The 25706-nt window shown below is 45.4% G+C and overlaps 1 protein-coding gene across 1 annotated transcript in view; it reads left to right on the top strand.

The window, feature by feature from the left end:
- GRHPR (glyoxylate and hydroxypyruvate reductase) overlaps nt 1-25706 on the top strand; it is a 194882-nt gene that overhangs the window by 113548 nt on the left and 55628 nt on the right. Inside the window, exon 6 of the mRNA XM_069237577.1 lies at nt 7435-7539. Within this exon, the coding sequence (XP_069093678.1) occupies nt 7435-7539 (105 nt within the window). The remainder of the gene's footprint in view (nt 1-7434; nt 7540-25706) is intronic.

The following is a 25706-nucleotide window of genomic DNA, read 5'->3' as shown; positions in this document are numbered from 1 at the left end:
CCACCATGAGCCAGGGTGACCAAGATCAAGACGCATGGGACTTATACGACGCCCCAGTGTCAGATAACAGTCCGGAGGCATACCCTACGAAGCCATCTCCACCAGAGGACAGCACTGCGTATTCTCAAGTGGTGGCTAGAGCAGCACAATTTCACAATGTAAGCCTCCACTCAGAACAGGTCGAGGATGACTTTTTATTCAACACACTCTCCTCCACCCACAGCTCCTACCAAAGCCTGCCTATGCTCCCTGGTATGCTCCGGCACGCAAAAGAAATCTTTAAGGAGCCGGTCAAAGGTAGGGCAATCACACCAAGAGTGGAAAAAAAGTATAAGGCGCCTCCTACAGACCCGGCTTTCATCACTACACAGCTGCCACCAGACTCTGTCGTTGTAGGAGCAGCTAGGAAAAGGGCCAACTCCCACACATCTGGAGATGCACCACCCCCAGATAAAGAAAGCCGCAAGTTCGATGCAGCTGGTAAGAGAGTCGCAGCACAAGCTGCAAACCAGTGGCGCATCGCTAACTCCCAGGCACTACTTGCGCGCTATGACAGAGCCCATTGGGATGAGATGCAACATCTCATTGACCATCTGCCCAAGGACCTACAAAATAGGGCAAAACAAGTGGTTGAGGAGGGACAGACCATTTCCAACAACCAAATCCGCTCCTCCATGGACGCTGCAGATACAGCTGCACGGACAATTAATACATCTGTAACTATCAGAAGGCATGCATGGCTCCGAACGTCTGGATTTAAACCAGAGATTCAGCAAGCAGTTCTCAATATGCCTTTTAACGAAAAAGAACTGTTCGGTCCAGAAGTGGACACAGCGATTGAGAAACTCAAAAAAGACACGGACACTGCTAAAGCCATGGGCGCACTCTACTCCCCGCAGAGCAGAGGGAATTACAGCACATTCCGTAAAACACCCTTTAGAGGGGGGTTTCGGGGTCAGAGCACACAAGCCAGCACCTCACAGGCAACACAGTCCAGTTACCAGGGACAGTACAGAGGAGGTTTTCGGGGACAATATAGAGGAGGGCAATTCCCTAGGAATAGAGGAAAATTTCAAAGCCCCAAAACCCCTACTACTAAGCAGTGACTCACATGTCACTCACCCCCTCCACACAACACCAGTGGGGGGAAGAATAAGTCATTATTACAAAGCATGGGAGGAAATCACTACAGACACTTGGGTTCTAGTAATTATCCAACATGGTTATTGCATAGAATTTCTACAATTCCCTCCAAACATACCACCAAAAGCACAAAATTTGACAAAACATCATTCCAATCTCCTGGAGATAGAAGTGCAGGCACTATTGCAAAAGAATGCAATCGAATTAGTGCCAAACACACAAATAAACACAGGAGTTTACTCACTGTACTTTGATACCAAAGAAGGACAAAACGCTGAGACCAATCCTAGACCTCAGAATAGTGAACACATTCATCAAATCAGACCACTTTCACATGGTCACACTACAAGAAGTATTACCATTGCTAAAACTACACGACTACATGTCAACTTTAGACCTCAAGGACGCGTATTTCCATATACCAATACACCCATCGCACAGGAAATACCTAAGGTTTGTATTCAAAGGAATACATTACCAATTCAAGGTACTGCCTTTCGGATTAACAACCGCACCAAGAGTCTTTACCAAATGTCTAGCGGTAGTCGCTGCACACATCAGAAGGCAGCAAATACATGTGTTCCCATATCTAGACGACTGGCTAATCAAGGCCCATTCGTTAATAGAGTGCTCAAATCACACAAATCAGATCATACAAACCCTCTTCAAACTAGGGTTCACCGTCAACTTCACGAAATCCAACATTCTGCCGTGCAAGGTACAACAATACCTAGGAGCCATAATAGACACAACAAAAGGAGTAGCCACTCCAAGTCCCCAAAGAATTCAAAATTTCAACACCATCATACAACGCATGTATCCAACACAAAAGATACAAGCAAAGATGATATTACAACTCCTAGGCATGATGTCTTCATGCATAGCCATTGTCCCAAACGCAAGACTGCACATGAGGCCCTTACAACAGTGCCTAGCATCACAGTGGTCTCAAGCACAGGGTCATCTTCTAGATCTGGTGTTAATAGACCGCCAAACTTACCTCTCGCTTCTGTGGTGGAACAACATAAATTTAAACAAAGGGCGGCCTTTCCAAGACCCAGTGCCACAATACGTAATAACAACAGATGCTTCCATGACAGGGTGGGGAGCACACCTCGATCAACACAGCATACAAGGACAATGGAACGTACATCAAACAAAACTGCATATAAATCACCTAGAACTTCTAGCAGTTTTTCAAGCACTAAAAGCTTTCCAACCAATAATAGTTCACAAATACATTCTCGTCAAGACAGACAACATGACAACAATGTATTATCTAAACAAGCAAGGGGGGACACACTCCACGCAGTTAAGCCTGCTAGCACAAAAAAATTGGCATTGGGCAATTCACAACCAAATTCGCCTAATAGCACAATTTATACCAGGGATCCAAAATCAACTCGCAGACAACCTCTCTCGAGATCACCAACAGGTCCACGAATGGGAAATTCACCCCCAAATTCTGAACACCTATTTCAAACTCTGGGGAACACCTCAAATAGACTTGTTTGCGACGAAGGAGAACGCAAAATGCCAAAACTTCGCATCCAGATACCCACACAAACAGTCCCAAGGCAATGCCCTATGGATGAACTGGTCAGGGATATTTGCTTACGCTTTTCCTCCTCTCCCTCTCCTTCCTTACCTGGTAAACAAACTCAGTCAAAACAAACTCAAACTCATATTAATAGCACCAACTTGGGCAAGGCAACCCTGGTACACAACGCTGCTAGACCTATCAGTAGTAACTTACATCAAATTGCCCAACAGGCCAGATCTGTTGACACAACACAACCAAAAGATCAGACACCCAGATCCAGCATCGCTGAATCTAGCAATCTGGCTCCTGAGATCCTAGAATTCGGGCACTTACAACTTACCCAAGAATGTATGGAAGTCATAAAGCAAGCCAGAAGGCCATCCACCAGGCACTGCTATGCAAGTAAATGGAAGAGGTTTGTTTGCTACTGCCATATTAATCAAATACAACCATTACACACAACTCCAGAACATGTAGTGGGTTACTTGCTTCACTTACAAAAATCTAACCTGGCTTTCTCTTCCATTAAAATACACCTTGCAGCAATATCTGCATACCTGCAGACTACCTATTCAACTTCCCTATATAAGATACCAGTCATTAAAGCATTCATGGAGGGCCTTAGGAGAATTATACCACCAAGAACACCACCTGTTCCTTCATGGAACCTAAATGTTGTCCTAACTAGACTTATGGGTCCACCTTTTGAACCCATGCACTCCTGCGAAATACAGTTCCTAACCTGGAAGGTTGCATTTCTCATCGCCATTACTTCCCTAAGAAGAGTAAGCGAGATTCAGGCGTTTACAATACAAGAACCTTTTATACAACTACACAAGAATAAGGTCGTCCTAAGGACTAATCCTAAATTTTTGCCGAAGGTTATTTCACCGTTCCATCTAAATCAAACAGTGGAACTTCCAGTGTTCTTTCCACAGCCAGATACCGTAGCTGAAAGGGCACTACATACATTAGATGTCAAAAGAGCATTAATGTATTACATTGACAGAACAAAGAACATCAGAAAGACTAAACAACTATTTATTGCATTTCAAAAACCTCATGCAGGAAACCCAATATCAAAACAAGGTATAGCCAGATGGATAGTTAAATGCATCCAAATCTGCTACCTTAAAGCTAAACGACAGCTGCCCATTACACCAAGGGCACACTCAACCAGAAAGAAAGGTGCTACCATGGCCTTTCTAGGAAACATCCCAATGCAAGAAATATGTAAGGCAGCCACATGGTCTACGCCTCACACATTCACCAAGCACTACTGTGTAGATGTGTTATCCGCACAACAAGCCACAGTAGGTCAAGCCGTATTAAGAACATTATTTCAAACTACTTCCACTCCTACAGGCTGAGCCACCGCTTTTGGGGAGATAACTGCTTACTAGTCTATGCAAAACATGCGTATCTACAGCGACAGATGCCATCGAACTGAAAATGTCACTTACCCAGTGTACATCTGTTCGTGGCATCAGTCGCTGTAGATTCGCATGTGCCCACCCGCCTCCCCGGGAGCCTGTAGCAGTTTGGAAGTTACCTTCAACTATTTGTATATGTATCATCTCAACCTTAAATAGGTACATACTTAGTCACTCCATTGCATGGGCACTATTACTACAATTCAACTCCTACCTCACCCTCTGCGGGGAAAAACAATCGAAGATGGAGTCGACGCCCATGCGCAATGGAGACAAAAGGAGGAGTCACTCGGTCCCGTGACTCGAAAGACTTCTTCGAAGAAAAACAACTTGTAACACTCCGGCCCAACACCAGATGGCGAGCTATGCAAAACATGCGAATCTACAGCGACTGATGCCACGAACAGATGTACACTGGGTAAGTGACATTTTCATTTCCACCCATGTGGGGCTGAGGCGATATAAGTGTCTTAGTTTTGGCATTGCCAGTCAGGTTCGTCAGCCTTGCCCATGCCTCAGGTAACGGAAGATGACGATGTGGATCGGATGTCTTTTGCAAATGAAGGGCTATTCTCTGAGTCACTGAGGTCTTCACAAGACTCACAGGTGCCATCAGGAACGCTATCTCGAGATGAGGGTGCTGATACGGAAAAGATGTGTCTCATGATCCCCCTCACCAATCATCCTATGACTGACCCTATGATGATGAGGAGAGGTGTGGATCGATACAATCTACGGCCACGACCTGCTGCTCCTGTGAAACTGCAAGACTATGTGTCAGTAGAGAACAGGCTGTGATAATTTGAATATGCTGTTTTTGTGGTACACCACCTATTTGGCTTAAGGGTTCGTTATGTTCTTTGGGCCACATCTTAGGCTGGGGTGTATGACTCGCCATTTTTTAAATTTTATTTTATTTTAAGTTGAGGAGGAATGTTATGTTCATACTATGTTGCTCTTTCTGTCAGGGGTGTTCCAAGTGCTGCGTGGACGCTGCCATGCAGGACCCCTCTATGTGGTTTTAGTTTTGGTTTGCTCCTGACGTAAGGAGCTAGTAAATAAAAGGGCGTGGCGTTTGGCGCCAAGGGCTGATTATGAAACTAACGTTTTGTGAGTGTATGTTTATTGCCACTACCATACCCAAAAGTAAGCGGTGCAGGCCCGCTCAGGCACAAAACAACATGTAGCAGGTGACAGAAGCTGATAGATTTTGGAGATGTTCTAAGAAGGAATTTGGACTCCTTACTGGCCATTGATATTAAACTTATTTTTTCAGGTTCCAGTCACCGGAGCTCATCGTATGAGTGAGCTTAGGTGTTTTTTGCCAGCACGAGTCTCTGTTCTAGATGGTTCTTATGTCCTGGACATTTATTCAAGGCGTGGAAGTCTGGGCAGAAGAAATGTGGATGCCGTAGTGTTTCTTCGCCAGCCACTTTCATGGTTAAGGTGTGCCAAGCCTCAGATAAGCCGGCCACCTTTTCAGCTAAAAATACTTCCCCTTTGTTTATGTTTTGACTCTGCAATAGGTCAAGACATCGTACTTTTAAACGTCAAATTCTCAGCATTTCTTTTAGCAAGGCAGTTCTACTTTTCTTTGCTCTTATTATAGAGCAATAGTTAGACATATCTAATAATCTTTTGAAGTCATTTCTTCTTATATTTGCTGTTTTTAAGTTTTTGTTTCAAAAGGGACAGATAACGGACTTTTTTTTTCCAATGTTTTCCTTTTTTTCCTGGCCTTGACATAAAATGAATGGACTTGTTGGGAACATACTAGTCTGATAGTAACCGTGGCCTCAGAGTCCCAGCACAAAAGTGTAAAATAATGAATAATCAAGAAATACAGGCCATGTGTTTATTGAGTAAAAGCGTTGTACAAAAGGACATTTAAAAGTTGTTCTGTATTATCCTATTCAGAAAAAAAAGTTTTGATCAACTTGTAGAGTATGGCGCTACAGTGCAGGGGAGCTGTAGGTGGCTATTACGATAAAACAGCAGTACTTCCCTCTGAGTCATTAGCTGATAGAATCGGTTTACATGTCAGTTGTGAAGGCCGAGCAAATTGTTGGTTCAAACGTGTTATGAGAAGGCATCTTTTCACAACTCTGAGAGTTCTAGTGATTTTATTTTTTTGTTTGTTTTACATAATCATACAAACTTGGTTTATTTACATTTTCTGAAAATTTCTGACAGAAGGTGCTACTTAATTACCCGTCCTGATAAAGACCCTGATCAAATAAAAAAACTGTTATGGTCGAGATTTTACTGTAATTGTACTTTGGAGTACAATTTGGAGCCTCTGTTTAAGATTATCATATATGATGGCTTGGATATTCTGAAAACAGCCAAAATGTGTCAATGTGTGATAGTTATGCACTTTTCACTAAGTCCGTTATTAGGTGCATTGGGCCGTCACAAATAATATGTAGCACCTTGATGAGAACAATGCGTACGTTAATCATTCTACAACCTTCAATCATTCTTCGCTTTTTGAGCTGTGGTTTCTTTAATGTTTTTTTCAGCCAACCTTTCCTTAAAGCAGGCATGAGGGCATGTAGACAGTGGAATTATAGGGCCTTTCCTTTACGTTTAGGAACACTCACAAACATACACGTTTGTTAGTGTATGTGTGTGTATATGTGTGTGTGTGTATATATATATATATATGTATATGTCACCCCTTTTCACCCTGAGAAACGTCAGGAAAAGGGGGAGGAAATGTCTTCTTAGGATCGGCGAGGTGAAAAGAACACCCCATTTAATTGGTGGGGTGTCATGGAGGTGGTTAGAGGGTGAATTTGCACGATTTCATTTTTTTCGCCTGCGCTAATAAGCATGTTTACATTTTATCATGCGAAAGTGGAATTAAACATTTTACAGTAGCATGCATGGATCGATGTAACTTTCGCAGGATTCCAGTCATTCTTCAAATTCCTTAAAATTTTAAATCTGCACCCTTCCAAAGATAACATACATGCGAGTGCAGATTTACAACATTCTACAAAAATCTGGTCGTGAATGTTTCCAAATTTGGTGGTTATCTTAATGTAGAAAAAGGTCTATTTGAAACAGGTGTTTTTTAGCTGATTTTGTTAATTCGTGTCTGTATTAGTGTCCAATGAGATCCCAGAACCTTGTGTGTGTATGTTTAAAGCCAATCTATTACTTTTGTTGATCTAATCTCATTTTCCCCTGCACCAATATAATGGTGCATTTACCATCAGAGACTAAAGATTGTATTAATCAAACTGTGATGTAGCATCTTTCATAACAGCCACTCACTGGTCATATCACCCAACGTGTTTCTGTTTTTAGGGCAGGCTATAGGCCGTCGTCTGAAACCCTTTGGTGTAAAGAAGTTTTTATATACGGGACGTCAACCCAGACCTGAAAGCGCAGAAGAGCTTCACGCTGAATTTGGTAACTATTATTTTTTCGTAATTGGGAGTCAGTGTCCCATAGTTTGTGATATTTTTGTAAGATTTATAATAAAGGAAATGGTAGAGTAAGAGTCGGTGGACAAGATGGCAGACAGTTGCACATTTTTATAAATTGGACTTCTGAATGTTGATAAAAGATCACCCTTTGAGATCTAAAGAGGATGTTCTTCACTTGTCAAACTTAATATGTAGCTACACTTTTTGTACTCATTTTTGTGGAATACTGTAAAACCCTGCAACTCTTTAATTTGGTTCAGTTTTGCTCACTGCTTAAAATATCTGCAGTCATCTTGGTGAAACATGAGTCCATGGGGCAGCCGACCAGCTTTTCCTCCGCTCGTAAATGCATGGCTGACGAGGGGAAACCTGTAGCTTATATGTTGATGCGGACAGTATGGCCAGACTGGAGGCAAAGAGCACAGTTCCAAAGAGGTCCCCTGAACTCTGGCTTGGAGTGTTTGCCGCATTGGTGAGGGCAGGATGATGTTGCCTAATGTGGTGATTATCAGTTGAATGGGAGAATAGAACCCAGATCAGTGTCATGCAGCTGTTGGATCAAGAGATACCAAGGAAGGCACCTTGTCTGATGATAGGGGAAGGTAGGGGAATGGCACAGCACTGAGCAGAGAGGGTAGGGACCCCCATCAAACTTGCATTAAACCTGCTCAGAAAAAAGGAGGTGCCTCATCGGATATGAAATTTGTTGAGAGAGGACAGGAAGGGTCAGATTGAAGCAGTAGATCAATAAACTGTTTCAGCTACGGGAAGAGCGGCCACTCAACCTGTGGAAATAGGAGGCTCTACATGACATTGATACTGTGGGGTATATGATGCCCCAGAGCAGTAAATATGACTGGGGAGCTGAGGCAGGGGAAGGAGGCAGATGGGGGCAAATGTAGCTACTGAGCTATCCAAAGGGTGAAAACAAAGTGACACGGAAGAAGACCTGCAGGGAGAAGAGAGGACTACGGGTGGAAAACTAGTGAAGGGGTCTGGTAGGATGGGAAGACATCAGGTCTGATGGTTGTGGATGCAGTGCACTGTTGGACTAGGATGGTCTTGAGGCACACAATACAGGAAGTGAGTGGCTTGACCCTCCCCACACCCCAAGGGTATTTCAATGATTGTTGACTGGCTTGTTGAAGGGCTTAGTTTCAATTTATCAAGTCAGTCAGGATGCAAAGCCATCCTAGACTGGGATTGTACCCTTCATCTGCCAGTAATTAGGGTATCGTAGGCGTGTAAACACAGCATTATATGAAATTGATTTAGGAGTTTCTTTACATTGTGAAGGACTGGCCGACATAGGTAGAGGAACCTAGCCCACCTTTTGAGGCCTCTGGTACAACGCACACTAGAGGAATCCTCCTATCTTGCGGGGCAGGCCGCCACTTAATCACATTACTATACAAGGCCATGAGGCTAGACAGAGGTGATCAACATCCATGGTCTCCGGCCGCCTGGGATCAGGACCAGGAGAGCAACTGGGCGAAGTGGACTGGGCAGGTATCAACATCCTTACCCACTCTATCTCCTGCAAGGTCCGATTTAAGTTAATCCACTATCATTTCTTGCACCTGGTTTACCTTACTTCCAAGCACCTCCATAGGAAGTCCACCTCCTGTTCTGATAGCTGTTCTAGATGTGGGAATAGTGATCCAGTATTCTTGCACCTAGCCTGGGAATGCCGGGAGGTGTACAAGTACTGGGAACTAGTGGTAACATACTTGAAAAGGACTGTGAGCATTGCACTAGACCTCTCGCCATCGTGTTGTCTGGTGAGGAACGTCAGACCCCCGAAAGGGAAAAAGATGGCATACAAATTTCTGCCGTTGGCGCTTGTGCTTGCAGAGTGTCGAGTCACCATCTCCTGGATGGGTGTAAGAGCACCTGATATGCAATGTTGGCACAGTGAAATTAAAGAATGGATCTTAGCTGAAGAAGTACATAAACAAATTAAGTAGACAGGACTACAAAGTGGGTGGAAGAGTATGAATAAGTAGTAATGCTTAATGAACTGTGTGTAAATTTAATTCACCAACTCCACTGCCTCTCTTAAAAGAAAGGTCACATCTAATGAATTTATGGTTCTCTGAAACAAAGCCTTCAATGAGGGGGTTACAGTAAGCAGTCAACCAGTTTCACTAAAATAAATTTGTTTCAAAGGTTCATTAGTAATTTGTGCATGGATTAAAAAGTGTTTTTTAACCATTGAATGGGTGTTACATAAACTCTTGGCCTCGAAGAGGGTTGATTAATATGAGGAGTTGGGAGGAAAATGCCTCTACCTTTAAAAATTTCCAGCAAGACAAGATGTAGCACCAGGCCTGGCTCCGGGATCTGGAAGGGTCATGAAAAAGCCTGAGTGGGCCATAACGATGACTGGTGGTCTCCAGAGTTTCCAAAGTGTCTGAGAGCTGGGTCTGAGCATGCTGGATGGTCTTGTGCAAATGTGAGCTGCACACCATACCTATTTCCGTTTTCTGTCTACTGGCTCTAATTGTGTACTTGTAAAGATTTAAACCAATGAGCTTGATCTCTTCTGTTGCCTCCACCTCACCCTTTTTTCTCAGTGGGCCCCCCCTCCTGTTTCCTAACTTCTTCCTCCTTTCTCTCCACTTCACCCTCCTGTTCCACTCATCTCACCCTCGACATCTTCCCACCTCACTCTCTTCACCTCATCCTACTTTCTATCCACTTTATCCACCTGTTTCCCTGCTGTGCCTTTGTTTCTCCATGTCGCCATCTTGCTTCTCTCACTCCACCCTCCTCTCTTTCCACCCTATCGTACTTTCAGTCTCTCCTGACCTCACCATCCTCTCACTGTATAAACTTAATCACCCCACTTCATCCTTCTATTTCTACCTCATCCTTCTCCCTTCACCTAGCACTTCTGTCTTTCTCGTCCTTCTCTCCCTCTTTTGATTACCCTCTTGGGTTTCTGACCTGCCCTCCTTGTCTCCCCCCACAATTCTACTTTCTTCTCCCTATCCTACTGCCTCAGCATCCCCTCTATTGCCCTCAGTCATTCTTTGCCTCCCCTTGTTTCACCTCACTCTTCTCTCTCTTCACCTCACCCTGGACTCTCCACCTCGCCCTCATCTGTCCGCCTCACAATCACTGCTGCTGCCTATGGGGTAATATGTTTGTGTATGTGATGGAATAAGGAGTGTTCATTTGCTTCTGTGTATGCATGGATGTGAGTATTCAGGTCTGGCAATTCTCTCTTTTCTTACCTGGTACCTCTCTATGTTCTAAATGTGGCACCACTACGAACTGGATTATGTAGCGCATACTCATGAGCACACATAGGATCTACAAAGCCCTAAAGTTATGCATGTTTTCCAAAATAAGCATGTTAACAATTGGTGGAGCAATCAAAGGTGGCACCCTGAGCAACAAAACAAAACCAGACATCTAATGTGGGCCTATTTCGACGCCTAGCTGCCCACTGTGCCAAAAGTATATCTTCCGAGGTTGATGACTAGACCTGTAGTTTACCATCATATGGTGGTATGCAAATTTTCCTGACGATTTTTCGCAGACCTCACCCAGGGGTTTTGGAAACCCAGGCATCGGCCGATTAATAAGGCCTGTTGACCACTGTGGGAGTGACCTTTATACCAAATCATTGGAGCCTCATACAAGTGGTGCTCCCTGGCTAGTCTTAGCCCCAGGTATGCTCAATACATTGAGCCTCCGAACACTGGAGTTAAATGATCTTTGACTCTCCCATCACCACAAGTCGACAGACTGATACAGATACCCAGACTCCAGGACTACCTTTCCTGGAGATCACAGCCGTTACCTGATTTAATCCCCCACTGGAATTTAGGTGCTTCCAATGCAATTTTCCCTGTCCTGATGATGACCCCATCCTGACTTACCCGAATACGGGGTCGAAACGTCTACACATTTCCAAAGAGTGGATGAGACAAATAGACATATTTTGACACTCCAGGGCCTCCTGGATTTTAGGAGCCACTGGAAGTCGATAATTTGCATACCACCACACTCTGCACTACTTGTATATATCACCATCACTCACTTGCACCTCAGCACTTTCACTTTTTTTTAGGAGCACCTACCCAAACAAATGTAAATTACATGTTATGACATGATTTATACTGTTAATCGTCTGAATCAACATGATATAAAATATATGTGGATAATAAATCTCGCTTGTTTTACATTTATAGTACATAGAGATTGTTTCAAATTCTTTTTAAGTTGATTACATGCCGTGAAATTCTAGGTTACTTTCCCCTTGCACTGACCTTAAAGACTATTACACTGAAGCATATAAGTCAGGCACTTATATATGTTAATAAGTGCTGTCACAGCACAACCCCAAAAGGGGACACAGTCCAAACATGGGCACGAACATACAAAAGAAATGCTGCACATACAAAACTAGAAGTCCATAGTGTAAAAATATACATAATGCAGTGTGAGCATGAGCACCTGAACAGACAGCAGATGGTCCCTAAAGAAATGGGGGCTGGGTTGCTGGCTGAACTTAAAGTGTGAGACCGAGCTAAACTTAACAACGTGGCTTGGAGAGGTTTGTTTGTACAACTGGCATAGGTGTCAGAGAGGTCAGTAGGGAAGTCTTACTGGGATTCAGATAAGGGAGGAGAGAATTGGAACTAAAGTATCATATCTATAGGTACATATATGTGAATATATATTTTTCCCAACAATATCTCCTTTTTGATAGTAATATCATACTTGATTGCAAAAATATATAAATACATTGCAGAAACATAGTAATAACGTATCAAAAATACATATCTTTGGATGGCATTACACATTTTGTTCAGATTAAACACATATATTGTCATCTAGATATACACCTATGAGGTATTCATTATTTAAACATAGGCTAAATGATATGCTGGTATCTAATCTAAAGCATTCATGTGTTATGGGTCGATAGCCATTAAACCAAAAATTTATTTGTGTGCTTCCTCTACATCTTGTTGTATTGTAAGATATCTGAGGGCTATCTCCTGCTCTGTAGGATGTAGGACTTTAACTGCAGAAAATGAATAGATGTTCTTACTACAGAACTGCTGGAGCATGGAGCAACAGCACTGGAGGCAACACAAAAGTACCACTATTGTTATAAAGATACTGAATAGTGCTAGAACTAAGCTCTTCAGCCGTCCTGTTGGTAACCATGACCAAAGCCAGGACCAATCATCAGAATCAGAAATTTTCTCTGCTCCAAGAAATATTCTACCTGCTTTATTAATTTGGGTGACATCCCTTGCTATGTTTCCACTTTCATTTAAAAAATAACAGCAAGAGGAATTCAACAAAACGCACAGTCCTCCTTGTTGTAGTGTCAGGAGGTCAAGGGCAATTCTATGTTGGATAGTCATGGCAGCCACTAAATTAATTTCCACCTGCAACTCTTGAAGTGCATCTCTTGTTGCATTGAATGCTATGGCTAGCTCAGCAGACTTGTTAACAAGGGCCAATTCCAAATCATATACGCCATATACAGGGATTAATATACGCATTAGCTCAAAAAATAGACATTGTCTAGCCTCCAGAATAGGTGTATGTATATCTCTTTGATACCTATGAGCAAAACTCCCCAAGTTTAATGGCTCATGTGCTGCAATATGCGGCACAACTGAAATGTTTGGTTTAGATAAGAAATAGCACACATGCCTTCCCAGTGCTGCGGAAGCACTTTGTAAGCCTTAGTTCCACAAATGAAATGCATACTGCCCTGTAACTGTGTGTCCAATGTGTGATATTTACTGAGAGGAAGGCCTACCCCGTCAGGGAAAGAGTTCTGAAATTGGTCACACCATTTATAATCAATCCATGCAGAGTTTATAAAAGTAACATTTGCCCACGGCGCCATGTAAGAGCAGCGAGCTGACCATAAAGGATATTCTAATATTTTAGAAATCACATTTGGTGCCCTAGTATAATCATTTTCTTGTTTATTAGTGGATCATATAGAAGACCATCAGGTGTTATCAACAGTGTTTCGCCAAGAATAGTGATGTTCCAGTAATGTAAAGTGTAGGTAACTTTCTTTCCTTTTCTCTTAGTTGTCCAGATCCTACTTATTAACTGTCTGTCCTTTATATTCCAATTACCCGTGGTATCATCAAATTCTAATATGTTAGGACACTTGCTACTTGCGAGGTATCCTAAGTATCGGGAAGCTGGGTTACATCCTGAAACTTGATGCTTTTACATACAGGAAAAGCACTGTCCTCTGCATTGTTCTCTCTCATAGGTGACACTGGGTATTCAGCTTGAATATTGGGCAGTATGGTGCAACATGAGTACCATCCAATCCTTCCTTCTCCACAGTCCCAAGTTACATTTGGTATAAGGCACCCTTTTCCTTGTGCTTAATTCTGTATAGGCACAGGTGTCCCATGTAAGCCAATGGGGTCATTGGGGTTTCTGGATAATTCTCTACACATCCAGCAGTTTTCAAGACCTAAGACTTGGGCTACTTTCTCATGTACCGCAATGAGGGGATGGTCAGCTATTTGTCTAAATACTGTTAGTACATACAAAATTAAGGTACTAAAAAATATTAATTGTACTATGCAATGCATTTTATTTCTTTTTTTTTTTTTCAAAAGATATAGATATGAAGTCTGTTCAGTAAGGCAATGGCACACAGTGTACTGTCCTCCTCTTCCCCTACTAGTCTGCAGTAGTCTTGTTCAAGGGCGGTTTCACGGACCTGCCCTGTGGTGTCCTCTTCAGTCTATTTTTCTGCAGGTGTGACTATCACCTTTCTTCGAGACTACGTTGTGTGCTTCACTCAACTGCTTCAGTTGGTGTCACCTGACACTTGATGACGGACTCTCAGCGTGGCTCTTGGGAGCGGTCTGGTCTGTCCCCCCTTTTTCTGGTATGCTGCGCTGCTCCACGGGTTGCATGTGCTCATCCGTTGCAGGCACGTCGGTCTTTGTTGTTGATGGTGCGGATCTGCACCTAGTGCCGTGAATCCACTCATGACGTCCCTTACCTTCACCGCCGTCCGCGTCACCAGGAGCACAAGGTGTGGTCCAGTCCACCTAGAACTAAGAGAAACATCTTTTATTTTTCTCACCATGACTATGTCTCCAGCTTTAAAAGGATGTGTGGGCTCTGAGGACGGATGGGGCAAGGCTTCCTTCACCTGGAGATGGTGATGCCTCAAGACTGATGATAATTTTATAGCATAGTCAGAAATGTTTTCATCTGTCCACAGCAGTGCTGCATGAGATCCTGGGAGAGGCAACCTCAACCCCACAGACATAGGCCGCCCCATCAGTACCTCATGGGGGGACAAAAGGGTTGTCCTAGATGGAGTTTCCCTTATGGCATGCAGCACTAAAGGCAGAGCATCAGGCCATTTCAGGCCTGTTGCATCATTTGTTTTTGCTAATCTATTTTTTACAGTGGAGTTCATCCTGTCCACCTGTCCTGAACTTTGGGGGGGGGGGGAGATAAGTGGCATGCAGTTTCCACTCTATTCCCAACCATTCACACATCTTTTGCATCACTGCAGCCACAAATTCACCCCCTCTGTCGCTATTAATGCCCTGTGGGACCCCAAATCGGGGTATGATATCTTTCATCAAGCATCGCACCACAGTTGCCGCATCATTCTTTCTTGTGGGAAACGCCTCCACCCATTTTGAAAATTGATCCACACACACCGGCAAATATTTGAATCCATTCACTGGGGGCATATAGGCAAAGTCTATTTGGACATTGGCAAACGGCCCCTGTGGTACTGGTAAGTGATCATGTGTAGCAGGTGACCGGCCTTTAGTATGTTGGGCACAGACAAGACATTGGGAGCAGAATTGTGCAGTGAAGGCTGTTATCCCTGGTGCAAACCATTCCTGTCTAATTAGCTCATTCATCCCCCCTTGTGCCATGTGAGTGGGTCCATGAGCAAGCCTTGCAAGGGGAAGGAACATACTACGTAGAGCCACAGGTCTCCCATCCTGGTGGACCCATAATCCCTCATCATTTTGCAAACACCCAGCATCAGTCCACACTCTTTCCTCAGCTAGTGCTGCAGACCATTGTGCTTCCTTTATATCAGCTAGCAACAATTGTCTCTGAATAAGCTGAATTTTTGGAATGCTTTTTGCCATTAGGGGCACCATTTGTACTGGCTGTAACATGCTTTCTCTTGCTGCTGTGTCAGCCTTGGCGTTTCCTCTGGCTATCTTGGTGTTAGCCCCTGTATGTGCCTCGCATTTTATGACTGCTATGCTGTTGGGTAGTAGTATTGCTTTTAACAAGTTCTTTACTAAAAGGCCATTTTGAATGGGGTGCTCTGCTGCTGTTATGAAACCACGATACTGCCACAGCTGGCCAAAATCGTGGACAGCTCCAAAGGCATAACGTGAGTCAGTATAAATGTTAACAGTTTTCCCGTTGGCTAGGATGCATGCTCTTGTTACACCATACAGCTCAGCTTGCTGGGCAGATGTGCCAGGGAGCAGAGCTGCACTTTCAATTATGGTGTCTACTGTTGTTATCGCATACCCCTGCTCTGTAATCTGTGTCTGTTAGTCTACTGGAGGAACCATTAGTGTACCACTCATAGTCTGCCTTTTCTAAAGGTGTCTGTTGTAAATCTGGTCTGGGTGTGGTGCATGTTTCTACAACCTCAACACAATCATTGTCAGGGGTCTCATCAGAATCACCTACAGCAGGTAATAATGTTGCCAAATTAACAGGAGGGCATTTTTTAATGGTAATATTAGTGTTAGACAACAACATGACCTCATAACCTTGCACCTGGCTGCCGAAAAATGCTGTGTTGCTGCTGATGACAACAACAATAGTACCGAATGTGGCACTTAAACAATACAAGGGTAGTCCATCACAATGGGAGCCGCCCTCTCTACCATCACAGCGGCTGCCGCCACTGTTCTCAAACAAGCTGGATGCTCAGTTACTGATGAAGGCAAAGTCACAGAGTAATACGCCACAGGTCTTTTTCCAGAGCCATGCTGCTGTGTCAGTACACCATTTGCAATTTCATCTTGCTCTGACACATAGAGATGGAAGGGTAGTTTGTAATCAGGGAGCCCCAAAGCTGGCGCAGTACACAATGTCCCTTTCAGTTTCTTGAAACATTCTGCAAGTTCATTAGTCCATACAATGTTGTTGGGTGCATCCTGTAGTGTGCATTTCCTCAAGAATGCATCATAGGATCTGTACTCAGGGATCCACTGGCCGCAGTAGTTCATTATCCCCAGGAAGGACATCATTCCTTTCTTGGTGGACGGTGGCTGCATGCTTTGAATCATTTTTATTCTGTCAGGTGATATGCAGCGCGTACCTTTGGATACCACATAACCAAGGTAAGTTACCTCTTTTTGTCAGCACTGAAATTTTGACAATGAGGCTTTGTGTCCTCTCTCCTGGAGGTGGTTCAGCAGAGCTACAGTGTCTTTTTCACAAGCCTCTAGTGATGGGGATGCCACAAGAAGATCATCAGCGTACTGCAAGATGACACTGTTGCCTTCCAGGTGTAGGCTGTCCAGGTCTCTCTTTACTGCCTGTGCATAGACCGTGGACTCTCTGTGAAGCCTTGGGCCAGTCTTGTGAAAGTGTACTGGGTATCTTTTATTGTGAAGGCAAAGAGGTATTCACTCTCTGGATGGACTCTAATACTGAAAAACGCACTGGAGAGATCTATAACTGAGAAGTACTCTGCTTCTGCAGGTATAGAAGATAATATAGTATTGGTGCTAAGGGAACCACAATGTTGTTTATCTGGCGTAAATCCTGTATGAATCTATATTGTCCAGTGTTGCCCTTGGGCAACGGGATTATTGGACTGTTACAGGGGCTAGTGGTCTTTTCAATTATACCCTGTTGTAAAAGAGACTCAATCACAGGTTTTATTCCCTCCTCTGCCTGAGGTGACAGTCTGTACTGACGCACATAAGGTAGTTCTGCATTTTCCTTAAGCGTCACTTTATGGGGAGGGCATGTTTTTAACAATCCTGCCTCATTTTTGTGTTTTGCCCAAACCTCTGAGTTCACTTGTTCTAGGACCTTGTTTTTTGTCAGCTGTAAAGCCATATTCCCTTCAAGCTTGTCAAAAACTGCAGTCCTGTCATTTCTGAGCATACACAACGTCCAACACCATCTTTCTCCATCTCCCAACACAGACACAACTCCCAAAGGAAATGTAAAGTCCTTAGCTCTTGGTAAGACCCGGAGACGTTGGACCATGGGGCCCAAATCTTTAGGGTAAAATCCTGGTGCTACAGCTATAGACACATGTGGTTCTGAAGCTAGTACTTGAAATAACCTCTCTTCCTTTGATCCTAGCTTAATGCTGACAGCGCAACCCTCTTTTCCTGCATACAATGTGTCTTCATGCAACTCCATTGTCCAGTACAAATATTTGTCTGCCATGTAGGCGTACAATTCAGGCACTGGGCCTGTAAAAAATGCTGCAGTACAGTGTCTTGGTCCAGGTACTAATGCCAACTGTACTCACTTGGTCATCAAGTGTAGGAAGTTGGCTCTGTATGTGCTATTTCAAAGTAAGGAATAGCATGCACAGAGTCCAAGGGTTCCCCTTAGAGGTAAAATAGTGGTAAAAAATAGATAATACTAATGCTCTATTTTGTGGTAGTGTGGTCGAGCAGTAGGCTTATCCAAGGAGTAGTGTTAAGCATTTGTTGTACATACACATAGACAATAAATGAGGTACACACACTCAGAGACAAATCCAGCCAATAGGTTTTTGTATAGAAAAATATCTTTTCTTAGTTTATTTTAAGAACCACAGGTTCAAATTCTACATGTAATATCTCATTCGGAAGGTATTGCAGGTAAGTACTTTAGGAACTTCAAATCATCAAAATTGCATGTATACTTTTCAAGTTATTCACAAATAGCTGTTTTAAAAGTGGACACTTAGTGCAATTTTCACAGTTCCTAGGGGAGGTAAGTATTTGTTAGGTTAACCAGGTAAGTAAGACACTTACAGGGCTTAGTTCTTGGTCCAAGGTAGCCCACCGTTGGGGGTTCAGAGCAACCCCAAAGTCACCACACCAGCAGCTCAGGGCCGGTCAGGTGCAGAGTTCAAAGTGGTGCCCAAAACACATAGGCTAGAATGGAGAGAAGGGGGTGCCCCGGTTCCGGTCTGCTTGCAGGTAAGTACCCGCGTCTTCGGAGGGCAGACCAGGGGGGTTTTGTAGGGCACCGGGGGGGACACAAGTCCACACAGAAATTTCACCCTCAGCAGCGCGGGGGCGGCCGGGTGCAGTGTAGGAACAGGCGTCGGGTTCGCAATGTTAGTCTATGAGAGATCTCGGGATCTCTTCAGCGCTGCAGGCAGGCAAGGGGGGGATTCCTCGGGGAAACCTCCACTTGGGCAAGGGAGAGGGACTCCTGGGGGTCACTTCTCCAGTGAAAGTCTGGTCCTTCAGGTCCTGGGGGCTGCGGGTGCAGGGTCTCTCCCAGGCGTCGGGACTTTAGGTTCAAAGAGTCGCGGTCAGGGGAAGCCTCGGGATTCCCTCTGCAGGCGGCGCTGTGGGGGCTCAGGGGGGACAGGTTTTGGTACTCACAGTATCAGAGTAGTCCTGGGGTCCCTCCTGAGGTGTTGGATCGCCACCAGCCGAGTCGGGGTCGCCGGGTGCAGTGTTGCAAGTCTCACGCTTCTTGCGGGGAGCTTGCAGGGTCCTTTAAAGCTGCTGGAAACAAAGTTGCAGCTTTTCTTGGAGCAGGTCCGCTGTCCTCGGGAGTTTCTTGTCTTTTCGAAGCAGGGGCAGTCCTCAGAGGATGTCGAGGTCGCTGGTCCCTTTGGAAGGCGTCGCTGGAGCAGGATCTTTGGAAGGCAGGAGACAGGCCGGTGAGTTTCTGGAGCCAAGGCAGTTGTCGTCTTCTGGTCTTCCGCTGCAGGGGTTTTCAGCTGGGCAGTCCTTCTTCTTGTAGTTGCAGGAATCTAATTTTCTAGGGTTCAGGGTAGCCCTTAAATACTAAATTTAAGGGCGTGTTTAGGTCTGGGGGGTTAGTAGCCAATGGCTACTAGCCCTGAGGGTGGGTACACCCTCTTTGTGCCTCCTCCCAAGGGGAGGGGGTCACAATCCTAACCCTATTGGGGGAATCCTCCATCTGCAAGATGGAGGATTTCTAAAAGTTAGAGTCACTTCAGCTCAGGACACCTTAGGGGCTGTCCTGACTGGCCAGTGACTCCTCCTTGTTTTTCTCATTATTTTCTCCGGCCTTGCCGCCAAAAGTGGGGCCTGGCCGGAGGGGGCGGGCAACTCCACTAGCTGGAGTGCCCTGCTGGGTTGGCACAAAGGAGGGGAGCCTTTGAGGCTCACCGCCAGGTGTGACAATTCCTGCCTGGGAGAGGTGTTAGCATCTCCACCCAGTGCAGGCTTTGTTACTGGCCTCAGAGTGACAAAGGCACTCTCCCCATGGGGCCAGCAACATGTCTCGGTTTGTGGCAGGCTGCTAAAACTAGTCAGCCTACACAGATAGTCGGTTAAGTTTCAGGGGGGCACCTCTAAGGTGCCCTCTGTGGTGTATTTTACAATAAAATGTACACTGGCATCAGTGTGCATTTATTGTGCTGAGAAGTTTGATACCAAACTTCCCAGTTTTCAGTGTAGCCATTATGGTGCTGTGGAGTTCGTGTTTGACAAACTCCCAGACCATATACTCTTATGGCTACCCTGCACTTACAATGTCTAAGGTTTTGTTTAGACACTGTAGGGGTACCATGCTCATGCACTGGTACCCTCACCTATGGTATAGTGCACCCTGCCTTAGGGCTGTAAGGCCTGCTAGAGGGGTGTCTTACCTATACTGCATAGGCAGTGAGAGGCTGGCATGGCACCCTGAGGGGAGTGCCATGTCGACTTACTCGTTTTGTCCTCACTAGCACACACAAGCTGGCAAGCAGTGTGTCTGTGCTGAGTGAGAGGTCTCCAGGGTGGCATAAGACATGCTGCAGCCCTTAGAGACCTTCCTTGGCATCAGGGCCCTTGGTACTAGAAGTACCAGTTACAAGGGACTTATCTGGATGCCAGGGTCTGCCAATTGTGGATACAAAAGTACAGGTTAGGGAAAGAACACTGGTGCTGGGGCCTGGTTAGCAGGCCTCAGCACACTTTCAATTGTAAACATAGCATCAGCAAAGGCAAAAAGTCAGGGGGCAACCATGCCAAGGAGGCATTTCCTTACACAACCCCCCCCCCAAACGAAAGAGGATGAGACTAACCTTTCCCAAGAGAGTCTTCATTTTCTAAGTGGAAGAACCTGGAAAGGCCATCTGCATTGGCATGGGCAGTCCCAGGTCTGTGTTCCACTATAAAGTCCATTCCCTGTAGGGAGATGGACCACCTCAACAGTTTAGGATTTTCACCTTTCATTTGCATCAGCCATTTGAGAGGTCTGTGGTCAGTTTGAACTAGGAAGTGAGTCCCAAAGAGGTATGGTCTCAGCTTCTTCAGGGACCAAACCACAGCAAAGGCCTCCCTCTCAATGGCACTCCAACGCTGCTCCCTGGGGAGTAACCTCCTGCTAATGAAAGCAACAGGCTGGTCAAGGCCATCATCATTTGTTTGGGACAAAACTGCCCCTATCCCATGTTCAGAGGCATCAGTCTGCACAATGAACTGCTTAGAATAATCTGGAGCTTTGAGAACTGGTGCTGAGCACATTGCCTGTTTCAGGGTGTCAAAGGCCTGTTGGCATTCCACAGTCCAGTTTACTTTCTTGGGCATTTTCTTGGAGGTGAGTTCAGTGAGGGCTGTCACAATGGATCCATATCCCTTCACAAACCTCCTGTAATACCCAGTCAAGCCAAGGAATGCCCTGACTTGAGTCTGGGTTTTTGGAGCTACCCAGTCCAGAATAGTCTGGATCTTGGGTTGGAGTGGCTGAACTTGGCCTCCACCTACAAGGTGGCCCAAGTAAACCACAGTTCCCTGCCCTATCTGGCATTTGGATGCCTTGATAGAGAGGCCTGCAGATTGCAGAGCCTTCAAAACCTTCTTCAGGTGGACCAGGTGATCCTGCCAGGTGGAGCTAAAGACAGCAATATCATCAGGATAAGCTGTGCTAAAGGACTCCAAGCCAGCAAGGACTTGATTCACCAACCTTTGGAAGGTGGCAGGGGCATTCTTTAAACCAAAGGGCATAACAGTAAACTGATAATGCCCATCAGGTGTGGAGAATGCTGTTTTCTCTTTTGCTCCAGGTGCCATTTTTATTTGCCAGTACCCTGCTGTCAAGTCAAAGGTACTTAAGAATTTGGCAGCACCTAATTTGTCTATGAGCTCATCAGCTCTTGGAATTGGATGAGCATCTGTCTTGGTGACAGAATTGAGCCCTCTGTAGTCCACACAAAACCTCATCTCTTTCTTTCCATCTTTGGTGTGAGGTTTGGGGACTAAGACCACTGGGCTAGCCCAGGGGCTGTCAGAGCGCTCAATTACTCCCAATTGCAGCATCTTGTGGACTTCCACCTTGATGCTTTCTTTGACATGGTCAGATTGTCTAAAGATTTTGTTCTTGACAGGCATGCTGTCTCCTGTGTCCACATCATGGGTACACAGGTGTGTCTGACCAGGGGTCAAGGAGAAGAGTTCAGGAAACTGTTGTAGGACTCTCCTACAATCAGCTTGCTGTTGGCCAGAGAGGGTGTCTGAGTAGATCACTCCATCTACTGTGCCATCTTTTGGGTCTGATGACAGAAGATCAGGGAGAGGTTCACTCTCTGCCTCCTGATCCTCATCTGTTACCATCAACAGATTCACATCAGCCCTGTCATGGAAGAGCTTAAGGCGGTTCACATGGATCACCCTCTTGGGGCTCCTGCTTGTGCCCAGGTCCACCAGGTAGGTGACCTGACTCTTCCTTTCTAGCACTGGGTAAGGGCCACTCCATTTGTCCTGGAGTGCCCTGGGAGCCACAGGCTCCAGAACCCAGACTTTCTGCCCTGGTTGGAACTCAACCAGTGCAGCCTTTTGGTCATACCAAAACTTCTGGAGCTGTTGGCTGGCCTCAAGGTTTTTGGTTGCCTTTTCCATGTACTCTGCCATCCTAGAGCGAAGGCCAAGTACATAGTCCACTATGTCCTGTTTAGGCTCATGGAGAGGTCTCTCCCAGCCTTCTTTAACAAGGGCAAGTGGTCCCCTTACAGGATGACCAAACAGAAGTTCAAAGGGTGAGAACCCTACTCCCTTCTGTGGCACCTCTCTGTAAGCGAAAAGCAGACATGGCAAGAGGACATCCCATCTCCTTTTGAGTTTTTCTGGGAGCCCCATGATCATGCCCTTTAATGTCTTGTTGAATCTCTCAACTAAGCCATTAGTTTGGGGATGGTATGGTGTAGTGAATTTATAAGTCACCCCACACTCATTCCACATGTGCTTTAGGTATGCTGACATGAAGTTGGTACCTCTGTCAGACACCACCTCCTTAGGGAAACCCACTCTGGTAAAGATACCAATGAGGGCCTTGGCTACTGCAGGGGCAGTAGTCGACCTAAGGGGAATAGCTTCAGGATACCTGGTAGCATGATCCACTACTACCAGGATATACATATTTCCTGAGGCTGTGGGAGGTTCTAGTGGACCAACTATGTCCACACCCACTCTTTCAAAGGGCACCCCCACCACTGGAAGTGGAATGAGGGGGGCCTTTGGATGCCCACCTGTCTTACCACTGGCTTGACAGGTGGGGCAGGAGAGGCAAAACTCCTTAACCATGTTGGACATATTGGGCCAGTAGAAGTGGTTGACTAACCTCTCCCACGTCTTGGTTTGTCCCAAATGTCCAGCAAGGGGAATGTCATGGGCCAATGTTAGGATGAACTTCCTGAACAGCTGAGGCACTACCACTCTCCTAGTGGCACCAGGTTTGGGGTCTCTGGCCTCAGTGTACAGGAGTCCATCTTCCCAATAGACCCTATGCGTTCCATTTTTCTTGCCTTTGGACTCTTCAGCAGCTTGCTGCCTAAGGCCTTCAAGAGAGGGACAGGTTTCTTGTCCCTTACACAGCTCCTCCCTTGAGGGTCCCCCTGGGCCTAAGAGCTCAACCTGATAAGGTTCAAGCTCCAAAGGCTCAGTTCCCTCAGAGGGCAGAACTTCTTCCTGAGAAGAGAGGTTCCCTTTCTTTTGCTGTGTTGCAGTTGGTTTCCCAACTGACTTTCCTTCCTCTTGGTAGGCTGGGCCATTCTTCCAGACTCCAGCTCTACTTGTTCACCCTGTGCCTTGCACTGTGCTCTTGTTTTCACACACACCAGTTCAGGGATACCCAGCATTGCTGCATGGGTTTTTAGTTCTACCTCAGCCCATGCTGAGGACTCCAGGTCATTCCCAAGCAGACAGTCCACTGGGATATTTGAGGAGACCACCACCTGTTTCAGGCCATTGACCCCTCCCCATTCTAAAGTAACCATTGCCATGGGATGTACTTTTCTCTGATTGTCAGCGTTGGTGACTGTGTAAGTTTTTCCAGTCAGGTATTGGCCAGGGGAAACCAGTTTCTCTGTCACCATGGTGACACTGGCACCTGTATCCCTCAGGCCCTCTATTCTAGTCCCATTAATTAAGAGTTGCTGTCTGTATTTTTGCATGTTAGGCGGCCAGACAGCTAGTGTGGCCAAATCCACCCCACCCTCAGAAACTAGAGTAGCTTCAGTGTGGACCCTGATTTGCTCTGGGCACACTGTTGATCCCACTTGGAGACTAGCCATACCAGTGTTACCTGGATGGGAGTTTGGAGTGGAACCTTTCTTGGGACAGGCCTTGTCTCCAGTTTGGTGTCCATGCTGTTTACAGCTATGACACCAGGCCTTTTTGGGATCAAAGTTTTTACCCTTGTATCCATTGTTTTGTGAAGAGGCTCTGGGCCCACCCTCCTGTGCAGGTTTTTGGGGGCCTGTAGAAGACTCTTTACTATTTTTAGTTTTGGTTGTCTCATCACCCTTCCCCTGGGGAGTCTTTGTGACCCCTTTCTTTTGGTCACCCCCTGTTGAAGTCTTGGACACCCTTGTCTTGACCCAATGGTCCGCCTTCTTTCCCAATTCTTGGGGAGAAATTGGTCCTAGGTCTACCAGATGCTGATGCAGTTTATCATTGAAACAATTACTTAACAGGTGTTCTTTCACAAATAAATTGTACAGCCCATCATAATTACTTACACCACTGCCTTGAATCCAACCATCTAGTGTTTTCACTGAGTAGTCAACAAAGTCAACCCAGGTCTGGCTCGAGGATTTTTGAGCCCCCCTGAACCTAATCCTGTACTCCTCAGTGGAGAATCCAAAGCCCTCAATCAGGGTACCCTTCATGAGGTCATAAGATTCTGCATCTTTTCCAGAGAGTGTGAGGAGTCTATCCCTACACTTTCCAGTGAACATTTCCCAAAGGAGAGCACCCCAGTGAGATCTGTTCACTTTTCTGGTTACACAAGCCCTCTCAAAAGCTGTGAACCATTTGGTGATGTCATCACCATCTTCATATTTAGTTACAATCCCTTTAGGGATTTTCAACATGTCAGGAGAATCTCTGACCCTATTTATGTTGCTGCCACCATTGATGGGTCCTAGGCCCATCTCTTGTCTTTCCCTCTCTATGGCTAGGATCTGTCTTTCCAAAGCCAATCTTTTGGCCATCCTGGCTAACTGGATGTCCTCTTCACTGGGGCTATCCTCAGTGATTTCAGAGGTGTTGGTCTCTCCTGTGAGGGAACCAGCATCTCTGACTATTATTTTAGGAGTCAGGGTTTGAGGGACCCTGTTCTCCCTAGATAGGACTGGTAGGGGGGAATTTTCCTCCAAGTCACTATCCTCTTCCTCTGAGTTGCCACCCTCAGAGGGGTTGGCCTTTTCAAACTCTGCCAAAAGCTCCTGGAGCTGTATTTTGGTAGGTTTGGGGCCCATTGTTATTTTCTTTATTTTACAGAGTGACCTTAGCTCCCTCATCTTAAGATGGAGGTAAGGTGTGGTGTCGAGTTCCACCACAGTCACATCTGTGCTAGACATTTTGCTTCTAAAAGTTGGAATACTTTTTAAGAATCTACAACTGGTTCTAGAATCTAATTCAAACTTTTACAAACTTTTAAACTCTAAAAGAAATGCTAAACAGGATCTAACACAAGGCCCTAGCAGGT

This window comes from Pleurodeles waltl, chromosome 1_2 (assembly GCF_031143425.1).
Source record: "Pleurodeles waltl isolate 20211129_DDA chromosome 1_2, aPleWal1.hap1.20221129, whole genome shotgun sequence".
NCBI classification, from domain to species: Eukaryota; Metazoa; Chordata; class Amphibia; order Caudata; family Salamandridae; genus Pleurodeles; species Pleurodeles waltl.
This window is presented reverse-complemented; position numbering and strand designations above follow the sequence as displayed.